Raw genomic sequence first — 12,936 nt, 5'->3', positions numbered from 1 at the left:
AGCTTGAGGGACTCAAAGCAGTTGCTAATTATAACCAGCATAGAAATCTGCACCAACCAGTTCAGAGTACGGTCAAATCACAGTCTTGCCCCTAGGTTAAATATGAAGGGGTGGAATGGGCACTGAAATTCACTGACTGTATCTACATGGAAAAAGAAAAATACTGAGGAAAGGCAGCAATTTATTCTTCATAACAACATTCATGTTAACTTTAAATGAAGTGAATGTACAGTCAGCAAAGATAATTGTGAAGATGCGATGGATTTTTGCAGTAGGCTCTTGTTTTCCTTCTCGGAAAAGGCTTGATTCCCGAATACTATGATTCTTTAAATGACCAACTGAATAGTGAAGAGTTAAGAAAGGCAATACACATTTTTGGTGTTTTTATTAATTAAAGACTACAATGCCCATTTCCAGTTTTTTCATGGTGTGCGGAGTAGGTGAGGTCCATCCTCTGCAAAGCATAGGCCACATCTAATTCATTTGAGGAGATGCAAATAGGTCTGATAAAGGGGCAGATAAAAGTGAATGTCTTCATGTAAATATTCAATCATAAGATATTTAGGAACGTGCACATCCACGTTAGAATTGAATCTTACTTTAACTGAGCTCAGTTTTGACAGTCAGTTGCAGATTTCTGGTTGACCCTAATTTTTATACTCATATTTCACTGATAATATGTAATAATACCCCTACATATTAAATATACATAAATATCATCTTCATATGCTTTCAGATAATAAAAACTTTTGAAAGGCATGGTAGAATACAGACTTTTATCTACCATTTGTTGGATTAACAAGTAGGAGTGTTGAGTGTTGAGAAAAATTATGATGAATTTGCAACTTTTACTTAGTAACCTCACGGAATTCACAAAAACCATGAAACCTCTTAAAAGTCACATTTTACTTTGAAATCTGGGAAAATCGATTCCTTCTCTCACTGTCAAGTATCAGTTCTGATGACTCCGACATCTCCTCTTCAGGTAACGTTGGCAAAGCTGCAGGCCAGTCTTAGGATGGAAAGGAAGGATGCCATCGCCGTGTTTTAAATTGTCAGCCAAGGGCTCAGCGGAGCTTGGGGAAGACTTTGCTATACTACAGTTGTATTACTGACCTTCTCAGGACTGGCCAGATTAAAAGAAGCCTGTGGATGACTTGCTGACCTGGGTGGACATTGATCAGCCCGCTGGCAACAGAGGAGGAAAAAAGTCAATTTAATGGGTTGAGATCACTGTAAAATGCATACTTGAAAAGAGAGCTTCACTCATCTGTTAAGATAAAATTAAGGTACAGAGAGGAACAAAAAATGTTAAAATAAGCTCTTCCTTTCTTGCGTTATTTCTGGTAACACACAATATAGAAGTTTTCCAAGTTCAGGCCCTAAAGGGCAATCTAATTCCAAGAATCAGTATTTGTTTTGACTAAGGCAAATTACCACGACTCATTGTTTTGTTTTGTGTTTCAATTTTCCTAAGGAAGTTCGTGCTTTACTGGCTAGATTTTTTATGAAAATATAAAATATTTCTAAACTTCTTAAAGAGCGTGCATTGTTTCTAGAACAGGGGGACAAAATTGAAGAACTGACTCCAGATAGATCACCCATCTGTCTCTTTTCCCTATCAGGGAGAAACATAGTCTTCCCTGTTCTCATTCGGAAATGTAATCCCAAACAAACCATTTAATCCTCCAGAGTGGCCAATGCCTGTCTCATAATATTGCCTTATTAAAATGTGTGCAACACTTTTTTCCTGCCAGTCCTGAGAATGGCAGCTCAGGTTCCAGGGCACAATAGCTGCACTTAACATCTTAAATAATGTAACTGGGCATGATAAATTATTCACAATGTGATGGAATGCTAGCAAGTCTTAAGGACAGAATTACTCTGGCTCATGCTCTTAATTTGTTGACTCCCAATAACACAGGGAAAACTGGACAGCGGATGGAACTATGTCAGCAGTGCTTTAAGACATGTGCCTTCTGCTGCTAATATGCTAGAGATTCCTACTGTTGTTTGCTTTTGTTTTCACTGCTGGGTTGTGCAAACGTCGCTGTTTTCTAAATTTATCAAGTATGTATTTCTGTTTGTCTCAATGAGGGGGTGATTTGTGGGGAAGGCTTGATCCAGGTCTCAAGTTGTTTATATGCCCACCTTCTGAAAATGACAGAGACAGAGAATTTCCTAAAACAACCAGGAAAATGCACTGACAGTGAGTTAAGGCACAGGACAAAGAGAGGAAAAGGAGGATTCTTTGTTTTGAATATTCGCCAAAACACAAAACATTTGCAAATCCCCTGGCTTCACATTAAAATAAAAAAGCATGCCTTTCCCAGTAATTGGTTATTTTAGTAGGCATTTCTAATTTTACTTATTACTTTTACCCTAATGTGTTTCAGCTGCAGTTACACCCAAATTCATTCTGTTTCACCAACAGGGAAACTCTTGTCTAGAAAACCATGTCAGTACTACATATTCTAACTGTAGATTCAGTCATCAGAGAAATAATCAGAGAAGAAAAGTGTCATATTGTATATGCCAGTTTTGAAAATCAGTCTCTTTTTTCCTTCTGACCCTTCTTACAGTTTAATCCATGATTGAGATCTCTACAGTCTAGGTTTCTATTTTTTCATTTATGTTGAATGCAATGTGCTTTAGGACCCATCTAAAATATGGAAGGTTTAATTAAGAGTGTCCCTGGTAGGATGCCACGTGGACAGTGGAGTCTTTGGTGTCAAGACCTTTCACTTGGCATTCATCATGGCACCACCATAAGCATCTCAAACTCTTCTCTGTGCTTTGCAGCAAGGCCAGTGGAGCAGGGACACGAGGTACAAGTAATTCTAAATGCACAGTTGTAGGAAGACTTCTAGAAATCAGAGAGCACACTCCCTTGGAAACAATGCTATACATGTCTGTGGAGTTTTCACACTGGGACAAAAAAAAATTCCTCAAAGCAGATCACCTGGAGAATGATAAAAATACTGATTCTTTGGCCCTATCTCCCAGACATTCTGATCCAGAAAGTCTGGCGGAGGCCCAAGAGTGTGCATTTTAACAAGTACCCAGTGTGTTCCTGGCACAGAGCTGTACTGAGAGCTGCTGCTACACCAGCAGGGTACCAAGGCAGAGGTATTTATAGGCGCTGGGTGCACATCCGTGTTCAGCAAGCATTCTTTAGGAAAACCGGAATAGAGAATTCAGGAAATACATCCACCATTTCTGCCAGGTGGTGGCAAGAACAAGGACTGCCCCATCTCTTGAGCAGGAAGTCCCATGTTCAGGGAAGAAATTGGCAGGAGAGGGTGCTTAGAGGTGGAGATGAGCAAAAGAGGGAGCTCCAGGCAGCCTGCGGACCAAGAGGTCTAGGAACTGGTGCCTCTTCCCATTGTCTACAACCCAGGATCCCCCTGAGGACCTGGCCTAAGTCAGCCATTATGCCTGTAGCTCCTGGCCACAGTGTCTGGCCTTTGGTGGTCAAAACTCCAGCCCCAGCCTGTCCCCCATGACACTGCTCCTGAGACGTGCCCCCACTTTTCTGAAGTTTTCAAAGGATTCCCGGCACTGAAAGCATCAGGGGATAACTAAGGGTTTGAAAAAAAGGTTTCACCACTGCATCTTGTCTTGCTCATCCCCATGGCAGTGTGTGCCTTTGGCATGCTGGACCTTAACTGAAAGGATGCCAAAGGGGCAGGAGTTATGGGAGGCTGGTGCAGCAGCAAATTCCGCCATTTCCTAAAATATTAAAGTTCTAGTTTCCTGTTTTAGTAATTGTTGGATGTTATTAAAATTGAGCTGGGTGATTCATGACAAAGACGACGTATTCAGAGACCCACGGCAGCCTTGAGATGTAGACACAGATGTGTACAACTCAGGGAAGAGAGATGGAGAGTTGTGACATTGAAGGTGGGGGCACAAGTAACCTGGAAACCTGCTGCTCCTCCTAACGCCATACACCGCCCTGAGCTGGGTGCCTTCCCAGACTCCGGATTCAGTGTCCAGACACTCCTCTACTTGCGGAAATACAGCTGACTCCCGGCAGAGGGAGAAAGAGCATGGCACTACCAACCCCAGTAGAACCCACTCCAGGTGGGCAAGCACAGGCCATTACGAAGGCCTCAGGATGCTGGGCAAAGCAGAATTGCTGAGTACCCATCGCGCAGGGTGAAGTTATGGAGGAGGCAGATTGGTGCTTGGGGACCTGCCACTCTTCCCTTTCCAAAACTCCTGATTCCCCTCTTGCTATAAGGTAACCAATAACCCTTAAGCCTAGCCACATTGAGTTGTCCTAAAAAGCAGAGCTGCTTAAACACCTCCTCAGCCCTCTGAGTCCTGGTGTCTAGAGGTGAAGACCATAAATCTGAACTTCCCAAGGGCCTCGTCAGTGACCTGTGGGCCAACCCTGGCACATCAAATTTCCCCGTCCTGGGGGCATATTTAAGCAATGGGCCCCTGAAGAAAACAAAGTGCCCCCGATCACAAAGGCGTGGAAAGGCAGTTTGATATGAAATTATTTAACTTTTCTAAATGACCCAAAACGTGATGTTATTTTTAGGTTGTATATTCATCTATAGTGATCTAATCATATTTTTGTCATAACTGATTGGGATTAACAGCAAAGGAAGTAGGGGTCAGGTGCAGTCGCTCATGCTTATAATCCCAATGCTTTGGGAGGCCCATGTGGGAGGATCGCTTCAGGCCAAGAGTTTAAGAACAGCCTGGGCAAATAGTGAGACCCCCATCCCTACAAAAAAAAAAAAAATGTTTAAAATTAGCTAGGCATGGCAGCAAGTGCCCATAGTCCTAGCTCTCCAAAAGGCTGAGGCAGGAGGATCCCTTGAGCCCAGGAGTACGAGGTTACAGTGAGCTATGATCGTGCCACTGCAATCCAGCCTGGGCAACAAAGCAAGACTATGTCTCAAAAAAAATTTTAAAAGGCCGGGCAAGCTGTCTCACGCCTGTAATACCAGCACTTTGGGAGGCTGAGGTGGGCAGGTCACCTGAGGTCAGGAGTTCGAGCCCAGCCTGGCCAACATGGTGAAATGCTGTCTCTACTAAAAATACAAAAATTAGCTGGGCATGGTGGCAGACACCTATAATCCCAGCTACTCAGGAGGCTGGGGCAGGAGAATCGCTTGAACCTGGGAGGCAGAGGTTGCGGTGAGCCAAGATCACACCACTGCACTCTAGCTTGGGTGACAGAGCAAAACTCCATCTCAAAAAAAAAAAAAAAAAAAGCAAAGGAGCTTTGTCTATCTGCACATGCACACACCTTATAGTACCTTGCTTGTGACAGCATAATGCTGGGCATGGAAGGTATTCTCCACTTTAATGAGTAACTGTTTATTGAGCACCTAGAAATGCTGGACTAGCCTGTGTGTAGTCAACAGTCATCCATTAGTTAAGTCCTCCTGAAATTGCCGAGTGTTAACAGATCACCAGTTTCAGCAGAGGAGGATGCAGCATGAGCAGAGAGCGAGTGTATGTGATCAGCAGTTGCCGTCCTGTTCACAAAACCAAAACTATCCTGTTCTGCGATCTATTAAGACAAAGCAGGAGCTTTAGTTGCTGTTGTGCCTGCCGCGTCTCCATGGATAGGCCACTTATCTGACCCAACTAGCTCTTCAGCAACCACGATGGGAAAAGTGTTTGCTTCAGGCTGGCTCACAGCTTGGGATCTTTCAGTCTAATCTACAGGCTTTTCAGGACCTGAGCTTCATGCGGGGTTTCTGCAAAATAGTGCAATCTGTAGTCAACAACCCTGAACTCTAACAAGCCAGCTTCTTGGGCAGGAGCCCTGCTGGGCCCCAGCTCTGGGCCTGGGAGGGCTGTGTGCGCAAAACATGCGGCCGCAGCTCAGGAGGCTCTGACAAATTGGAGTCATACTGAGGCATGCGGAGAGGAGGATGAAAGGAAAACTGAGACGGGGCTCTGAATAGCTCTCAGCTGCCTCTCCTGGGCCCTATAAGGAACTAAGGCTTATCGCAGAATGGAGAAAGTTTTGAGAAAAGAAGGCACGACTGCATTGTTTTCACACCTTGGACCAAGGCATTCGGAATTCGGAGGTCCTCATCAGCCCACACAGCACGAACCTGGTGACATAGGCCTGGCAGGGCTGCAGGGCTGCAGGGCTACGTGGCCTGGTCTGGGGAAGTTCTTAAAAGGAACCTCTGTACCAGCGTCACCCTGACTGCTTCTACAAGCTGTGGCTTCACTATTCTGGCAGCTCTCAAGTGGCCAGTTGACCACAACAAGGTCTATGTCTTCTCTGGACCAAGGAAATGGAAGGGAACGGCTGTGTCCCCAGGCCCAGCCTTTCCACTGTGGCCCATTTTGCTCATTCCTCCTCTAAGTGCTTCCCAGGAAACACGGCCCATGGTACATCCTGCATCCAGGCTCTCCAAATGGGCAACGTGGAGGCCATGCCTGGGCCCATGACGGCAAAGTCCTTCTTTGGTCATAATCAAAGATAGACCTCTTCTTTAGGACTTTGTCCTAAAGTCCCCCCATGATGAGTAGAAAGATCCAGTTATTTAATAACCCTCATTAGTTTCTAGCCCAGCCAAAGATAATTCAACTTCCTAGAGTCCTGATTTGTTTCTTAAGGGCCTTGGCGCTCTCTGATGAGGTGCCCGGCTCCCCTAGAAGACGACAAACCCTTCAGGAAATAAGAAACACGAGACTACGTTACCAGTCCCCAGGGCTCAGCACCTCGAGGGTCACTGTTCTTTTTCCACCGATTGATTATTTAGCTGGGTACATGTTTCAGTAGCAGAAACCTCTTAAGTTTCTCTCCCTGTGTATATTCAAAAAGAACACTACAAACATCAAGAAGCATCCACTCCGAGCTCCAAAACGTCATTCTCCACTCAGGTATCCAAATGCACCTCACATTCCCCTTCCTCCTCATTCATACTAGATATATTTCGAAGAGAATTATGTGGCATGACCCTATTCTGAATCTCCTCCCAGCTTATACCCTCCCCACAACGCCAGACCTGAACACTTTGGCTTGTCTGATAGAAACACACTTGATAGACAAAGATAACCACGGAAGGGCTGTGGAAATCATGGTTGGCTTAAATGTGCTATTGGCTGTCCGTGCTTGGAGCTGGGGTGGGAGCGAGCCCCTCAGCCAGCCACCCCACAGCCCAACAATCACTCCCTTCCACTGCCACCTTTCACTCAGAGACTGGTCCTTCTAAAGGAAACCTGTTGCATCATCGTCCCTTCCGGCTCCAAATTAAATGCATCAAAAGATGTATGTGCCAAAGAGAGCGGCCCTGATGGAAAAAACATTACGTCTCCATTTTCCTGACACCCGGCCTGAGGAAAGTCACTGGAACTTGTACCAGGAGCTAACGATTTGTTACTCAGGCACAGTTTCCTTTATGCCCCAGGCCCCTCATATTTCTTGTTGTCTGGCTACCTGTGTTGACACTAATATTAATAGTATCACTTAGGTTTTCCCAATACATGACTGAGCATCAATCAGCACTCCCTTCCCCCCTACAGGCCTGAAAAACACACATCACTGGCAAGATGTAGGTTACTGAGCTGAATCCCAATTGCAGGGAGGAATATTATTGCCCAGAGCTCCCTGGAAACTCAGGTAAATACCTGTGCCAAGAAAGAATGATCAGGGGCCACATAGGCACCTGCTGGGCACCGTCGCCTCAGGTAAAGCAGCTCCTAGCAGAACAAACCCAACCCATCCAGCCCAGTGTGCTATCCAAAACCCAGCCTGCAAGTTTAGCTTTTCCAAAAGCTAAAAGAAGATAACATCTACACTTATTGGGGACACAATCACAGAATCGCATTGAAATACTTCTTGTCTGAAGTTGCATTTGTACAGGTCAGAAAAGGGTGTTGGTTATATATATTCTATGTAATTTATGATTCGGGATATAAAATGAACTCTCATTCATTCACGTATGATAACCAATGCTGACTCTATATCAGCAAATTAACATACTGTGTTCTCAGTGCTGCCAGTTGACTGTTTACTTAAGTGAACCATCCTGTGAAAAGACAGCTCCCATCGAAACATTGCCAACCAACCAACCAGTATCTACAGCTAGTACCTCTCCCTGGAACTGCAGACTGGTGAATTTAACTACACCTTCAGCATCTCCATGTGGACATCTATCTAACAGAGACCTCAGAATCTACAAGCTCCAATTAGATGTCTAATCTTTCCCCCTAAACTGCTTCACCCATAACATTCCTTATCTAGGTTAATGGCAACTCCAGCCTCTTAGCCGTTCTGGCCATAATCCTTAATCATCAAGGACTCCTCCTCTCTCCTCTAAAATTCTAACCCCGACAGGATTTTTTCAGCCCTCAAGCTTATCAGCATAGAACTTGCATGCAGAGCAAACTACATTTTCTCTGTCCTGATCCTCAAACCCAGTGCATCCTTCCATGAGTCCAAAGGCCCCAAGGGTCCAAGTACAGATGAGCACCACGTGGGAGCGGGTAACCAGGAGAGCAGAATGGACTTGAGTCCTGGGAGAATATGGCTCAAAGAGAACAAATGGCACATTATATATGCTGCTCACTCTTATGCCAACTCAGGCGGATACGTCCCAAATCAAGTCGCATCCTCCCAAAATGTGAACCCAGAGCTGTTACCCAGAACCAGCCTTGATCTTAGAGCAACTGCTACTGAGGGCAAGAAACAGTCCATGTCTCAGCCCCATCTCTCCATGCTGACCAGTTGATATGGAGGGGAGGAAAGGCAACATGCCACCATCATGAATACACAACGCGCACCATTTTATAATCACCCACAACAAGGTAAGAATTTTTAAATAGCCAAAAAAGTCCAAAAAGGGGGAAAATGGTCTAAACTACCTGGTGAGGAGGGCCACAGCTACTGTTTCTTTGTTCAGGATCACTGGATTCACAGGATTTGGGAGGGAGAGAAGCGGTTTCTGCAACAGAAGAACAATTTTAGAGTCATTAAGTGGCAAAAACCAAGCTGTGTGCTCTAACAATTCTGATTTATAAAGAAACACATTTGCTTTTATGTAGCACCGCTGGCATAATCCTTAACCATGAACACTTTTTTAAAATTCCCTTGAGATCCCATCCCTTTAGAATGTTATTTTTTTAAAGAAATAAAAATATGGAAAACTAACTCAAAATCCATTTCTTTCTCGACACATTAGTTTCACCCAGACACAAAATGATCTAAAGCTTCAACAGCTGATCAAGGAAAATAAATGCCAGACAAATGGAGATAAAAGAGATAGAGATGTTTGATTTGGGCCATGATTTTTGTCAAGATAGTCAATTGCTCAAAATACTAATGAATAAATATTCACTCACAGGAACCTGCAAGAAGCTGTGGTCAGATTATCAAAGGAAACAGTCCATGCTCTCTGGAATTTTTTTCAATCTGAAAGATGCAATCTGGAATACACATGGGAGGCAGCCATGGTAAAATCAAAAAAAATGGGGCTGCTGAAAATAGGGCTCCAATTTTTGTGGAAAACGCAGGTGTTTAGGCCCCTCAGCAAGGACTGATTGGCTGAAAACCTTCCCATGGAATTTGGTGTTCCCAGCAGCCTGTGAGGGCAGGTGTCCTGTTCATCCTGCAGAGGAGGAGTGGGTTCAGCCTTCCCCTCTCATTGGCCTTCAATACTCAACTGCTGCTGCTTCCTGGTGATGTTGTCTTAGAGATGCCCTCACTGCATTATCACTCTGTATTGTCTCATAGCAAGAAAATGAGATACTACAGCAAGACTCTCCAAAAGTAGGTCTAGTTTTCCAGGATTCCCAACTCCCTGTTACATTCAAGAGGAACAGATCTCTTACTTGACTCTACTTGAAATTGGGAGGAAGTTACCCCCAATGTATTAAAATACCTCCCCACATGTTTTAATGTAGAGGGCTTTAAACAAAAAAGAAAGCGTGGGGAAAAAACAATTTTTTTATTATACTTTAAGTTCTAGGGTACATGTGAACAACGTGCATGTTTGTTACATATATATACATGTGCCATGTTGATGTGCTGCACCCGTTAACTTGTCATTTACATTAGGTATATCTCCTAATGCTATCCTTCCCCCTTCCCCCCACCCTATGACAGGCCCCAGTGTGTGATGGAAAAAAACAAAGTTTTTTAAAGCTCTCAGGGTTCTTCCTCACTTTATTTTAAGCATTAGACAAATAGGTGGATTTTTACTGTTAACCTACTCCTAGAGTATTCCAAGTTCTAGAATTTCTTCTTCTAAAATTTATCCAAAAAATAATAACCACCATTGCCAAGTTAGCCTCCCTGTGCAGCTGGTATCTAGCAAGCCAGCCCTTCTTCCAGCTCTCTCTTTCCCAGGTCTTTTCACCACCCCTCTTGTCTACTCACCTGTGGTCTTTTGTTCATCTGAATTGTAGCCGGAGTTTTCATTTCCACTTTCTGTCTCAGTTTCTTTGTTTGTCTTCTCTTTTTCAGATTTCCTACAATTAGACCATTTTATGTTCATGTTAATTGTTGGCATTAACATTGCCAAATGTTAATTGGCAACGGATACCTACGTAGTTCACGTGGTTACTCTCAAGAGTATGCTTACACATTGAACTTAACACAGGAAGTCCATAGCTTTGCCGCTGCATTGCAGGTATGCACGCCTGCCTACTCACACATTCCCATTATGGGGAGAGATGAAAGTTTATCCTGGTCCATGGACTCTACTCCCCAGTTGTTACTCAACTCTCAGAAACCATTCACCAAATAAAGCAAGAGTCAGCAAGCTATGACCCACAGGCCAAATCTGACCCACTCCTTGTTTTTGTAAATAAAGTTTCATTGGAACACGGTTACATCTATCAGCTCACATATTGTCTACGGCTACCTAAACATGTAGCCATACTCATGTTATAACAGCAGAGTTGAGTCCTCATGACAGAGACCATATGGCTGGCAAAACTAAAAATATTTACTACAGGGCCCTTTATGGAAAAAATGTGCCAACTCCTGAAATAAAGCAAAAGTTGGTGCAGCCTCCTAGGGTTTGGAGGCTGGAAGGAAGTCTGGCAATGGAACGCCAAAGAATTTTAAATAGTCACACTTGACCTCTAAGGATGTATGCTAGGGAAACAATCAAGGATATGTATAAATATGTACTTGAAAGAATGTTGATTCATGAGCTATTTATAAAAGCAAACTGCAAACAACCAAGTGCCCAATCAGGGAGGACTAGTAAAATAAATGATGGTTCTCTAAAATGGAATTCCATGGCATCTGTCAAAATTATTACATATGAGAGCTCTCACACACTGCTAGCGGGAGTGTAAGCCTGTACACCTTCTTTGGAAAAATGTGGCACTGTCTAAAGCTGAAGATACGCTACCTTCTGGCCCAGCTTTTAGGACTAGATACAGTCTCCCTGGGTATTTGTTAGAGATTGATTCCAGGACCCCTGCAGATACCAAAATTTGCAAATGCTCAAGTCTCTGATATAAAATGGTGTAGGATTTGCATATGCATATAACATACACACATCCTCCCATATATTTTAAATTATGCCCAGATTATTTATAATACCTAATACAATGTAAATGCTATGCAAATAGTTGTTATACTGTACTGCTTCTTTATTTTGTATTATTTTTTACTGTTGTATATTTTTTCAAATACTTTTGATCCATTGTTGGTTGAATCAGAGGATGTGGAACCTGCAGATAAAGAGGATCAGCTGTATTTCCCCACAGAACCAAACAGAAATGAGTACTTATGTTCACCAAAAGACTCCTACAATAATACTCAGAGTAGTTGTTTTTTGATGTTGTTGTTGTTGTTTCTTGGTGACAAGGTCTCACTCTGTCACCCAGGTTGGAGTGCAGTGGTGTGATCTCGGTTCACTGTAACTTCTGCCTCCTGGGCTCAAAGGATCCTCCCAAGTCAGCCTCCTGAGTATCTGGGACTACAGGAAAGCACCAACATGCCCAGCTAATTTTGTACTTTTTGTGGAGATGGGGTTTTTCCATGTTGTCCATGCTGGTCTCAAACTCCTGGGCTCAAGGGATCCACTGCTTTGGCCTCCCAAAGCGCTGGGACTACAGGAGTGAGCCACCATGCCTGGCCAGAGCAGTAGTGTTTGTAATGGTCCCAACCTGAAAACTATTCAAACATTCATTTAAAGCAAAAGGTAAAAATAAATTGCATATGTGCCCAGAATGTAATATTACATAATAATGAGCCACTGACACTCACGTGCCACGGTATGGGTCAGTCTCACAGTGAGAGGCTCAAGAAGGCAGACATAAATGAGTGTACACAAAATGACGCCATTGATACATGCACCTAATCTCTGGGGATGTGGGAAAGATGTCAGAAGAATGTCACCTTTGGGGAGGAGGGGTAGACAGCAATTTGACCGGGGTCTAGGGGGCTTTGGGGATGCTGAGGATGTTCTAGCTGTGAATTTCCGCCATCAAGCCCAGGCATTTGTGCTTTTTGTGAAACCTGATCAAGCTACACACCTGTAACGTGTGCACTTTTCTGTACTTAAAAGTATCTATCTAAAACTAGCAAACAAATACTACAAAAATGCTTTGGGCAAGTATTTGTTAACAGAAATAATCTTCAGAATGTGCCAAGTGAAAAGAGCAAGCTATGAATTAATGGTTACTATAATCCAAATTTCACAAAATGCTTTGTGTGCATATCTATGGGTATATACATGAACATTTGAGTACGTAGGTACATACATAGTTAGTTAACAATAATTACTTCGGAACTATAGAAGTGTGGGTGATTTTTTTAAACTATTTCTTGTGCCTATCTTTATATTTATTTTTTCTAAAAATAAACATGCATTGATTTTTTTCCATAATAAACATACAACTATATACATATAATTTTAATTATTTTAATGCAAAAGAAGTCCTCAAGCAGCTGGAGTGAGCACCATGGACATCGTGAAAGGGGAAAGC

The 12,936-nt window shown here is 43.3% G+C and overlaps 1 protein-coding gene across 1 annotated transcript in view; it reads right to left on the bottom strand.

Moving 5' to 3' along the window:
* Nucleotides 1-246: 246 nt before the first annotated feature.
* IGSF5 (immunoglobulin superfamily member 5) overlaps nt 247-12,936 on the bottom strand; it is a 246,295-nt gene continuing 233,605 nt past the window's right edge. The window contains 3 exon segments of the mRNA XM_054675296.1: nt 247-1,188; nt 8,854-8,933; nt 10,367-10,458. Of these exon segments, the coding sequence (XP_054531271.1) occupies nt 1,093-1,188; nt 8,854-8,933; nt 10,367-10,458 (268 nt within the window). The 3' untranslated portion in view covers nt 247-1,092.

The sequence above is a fragment of the Pan troglodytes genome, chromosome 22, assembly GCF_028858775.2.
Source record: "Pan troglodytes isolate AG18354 chromosome 22, NHGRI_mPanTro3-v2.0_pri, whole genome shotgun sequence".
Taxonomy (NCBI): Eukaryota; Metazoa; Chordata; class Mammalia; order Primates; family Hominidae; genus Pan; species Pan troglodytes.
The sequence above is the reverse complement of the archived record's forward strand: the minus strand, read 5'-3'. Positions and strand labels throughout refer to the sequence as shown.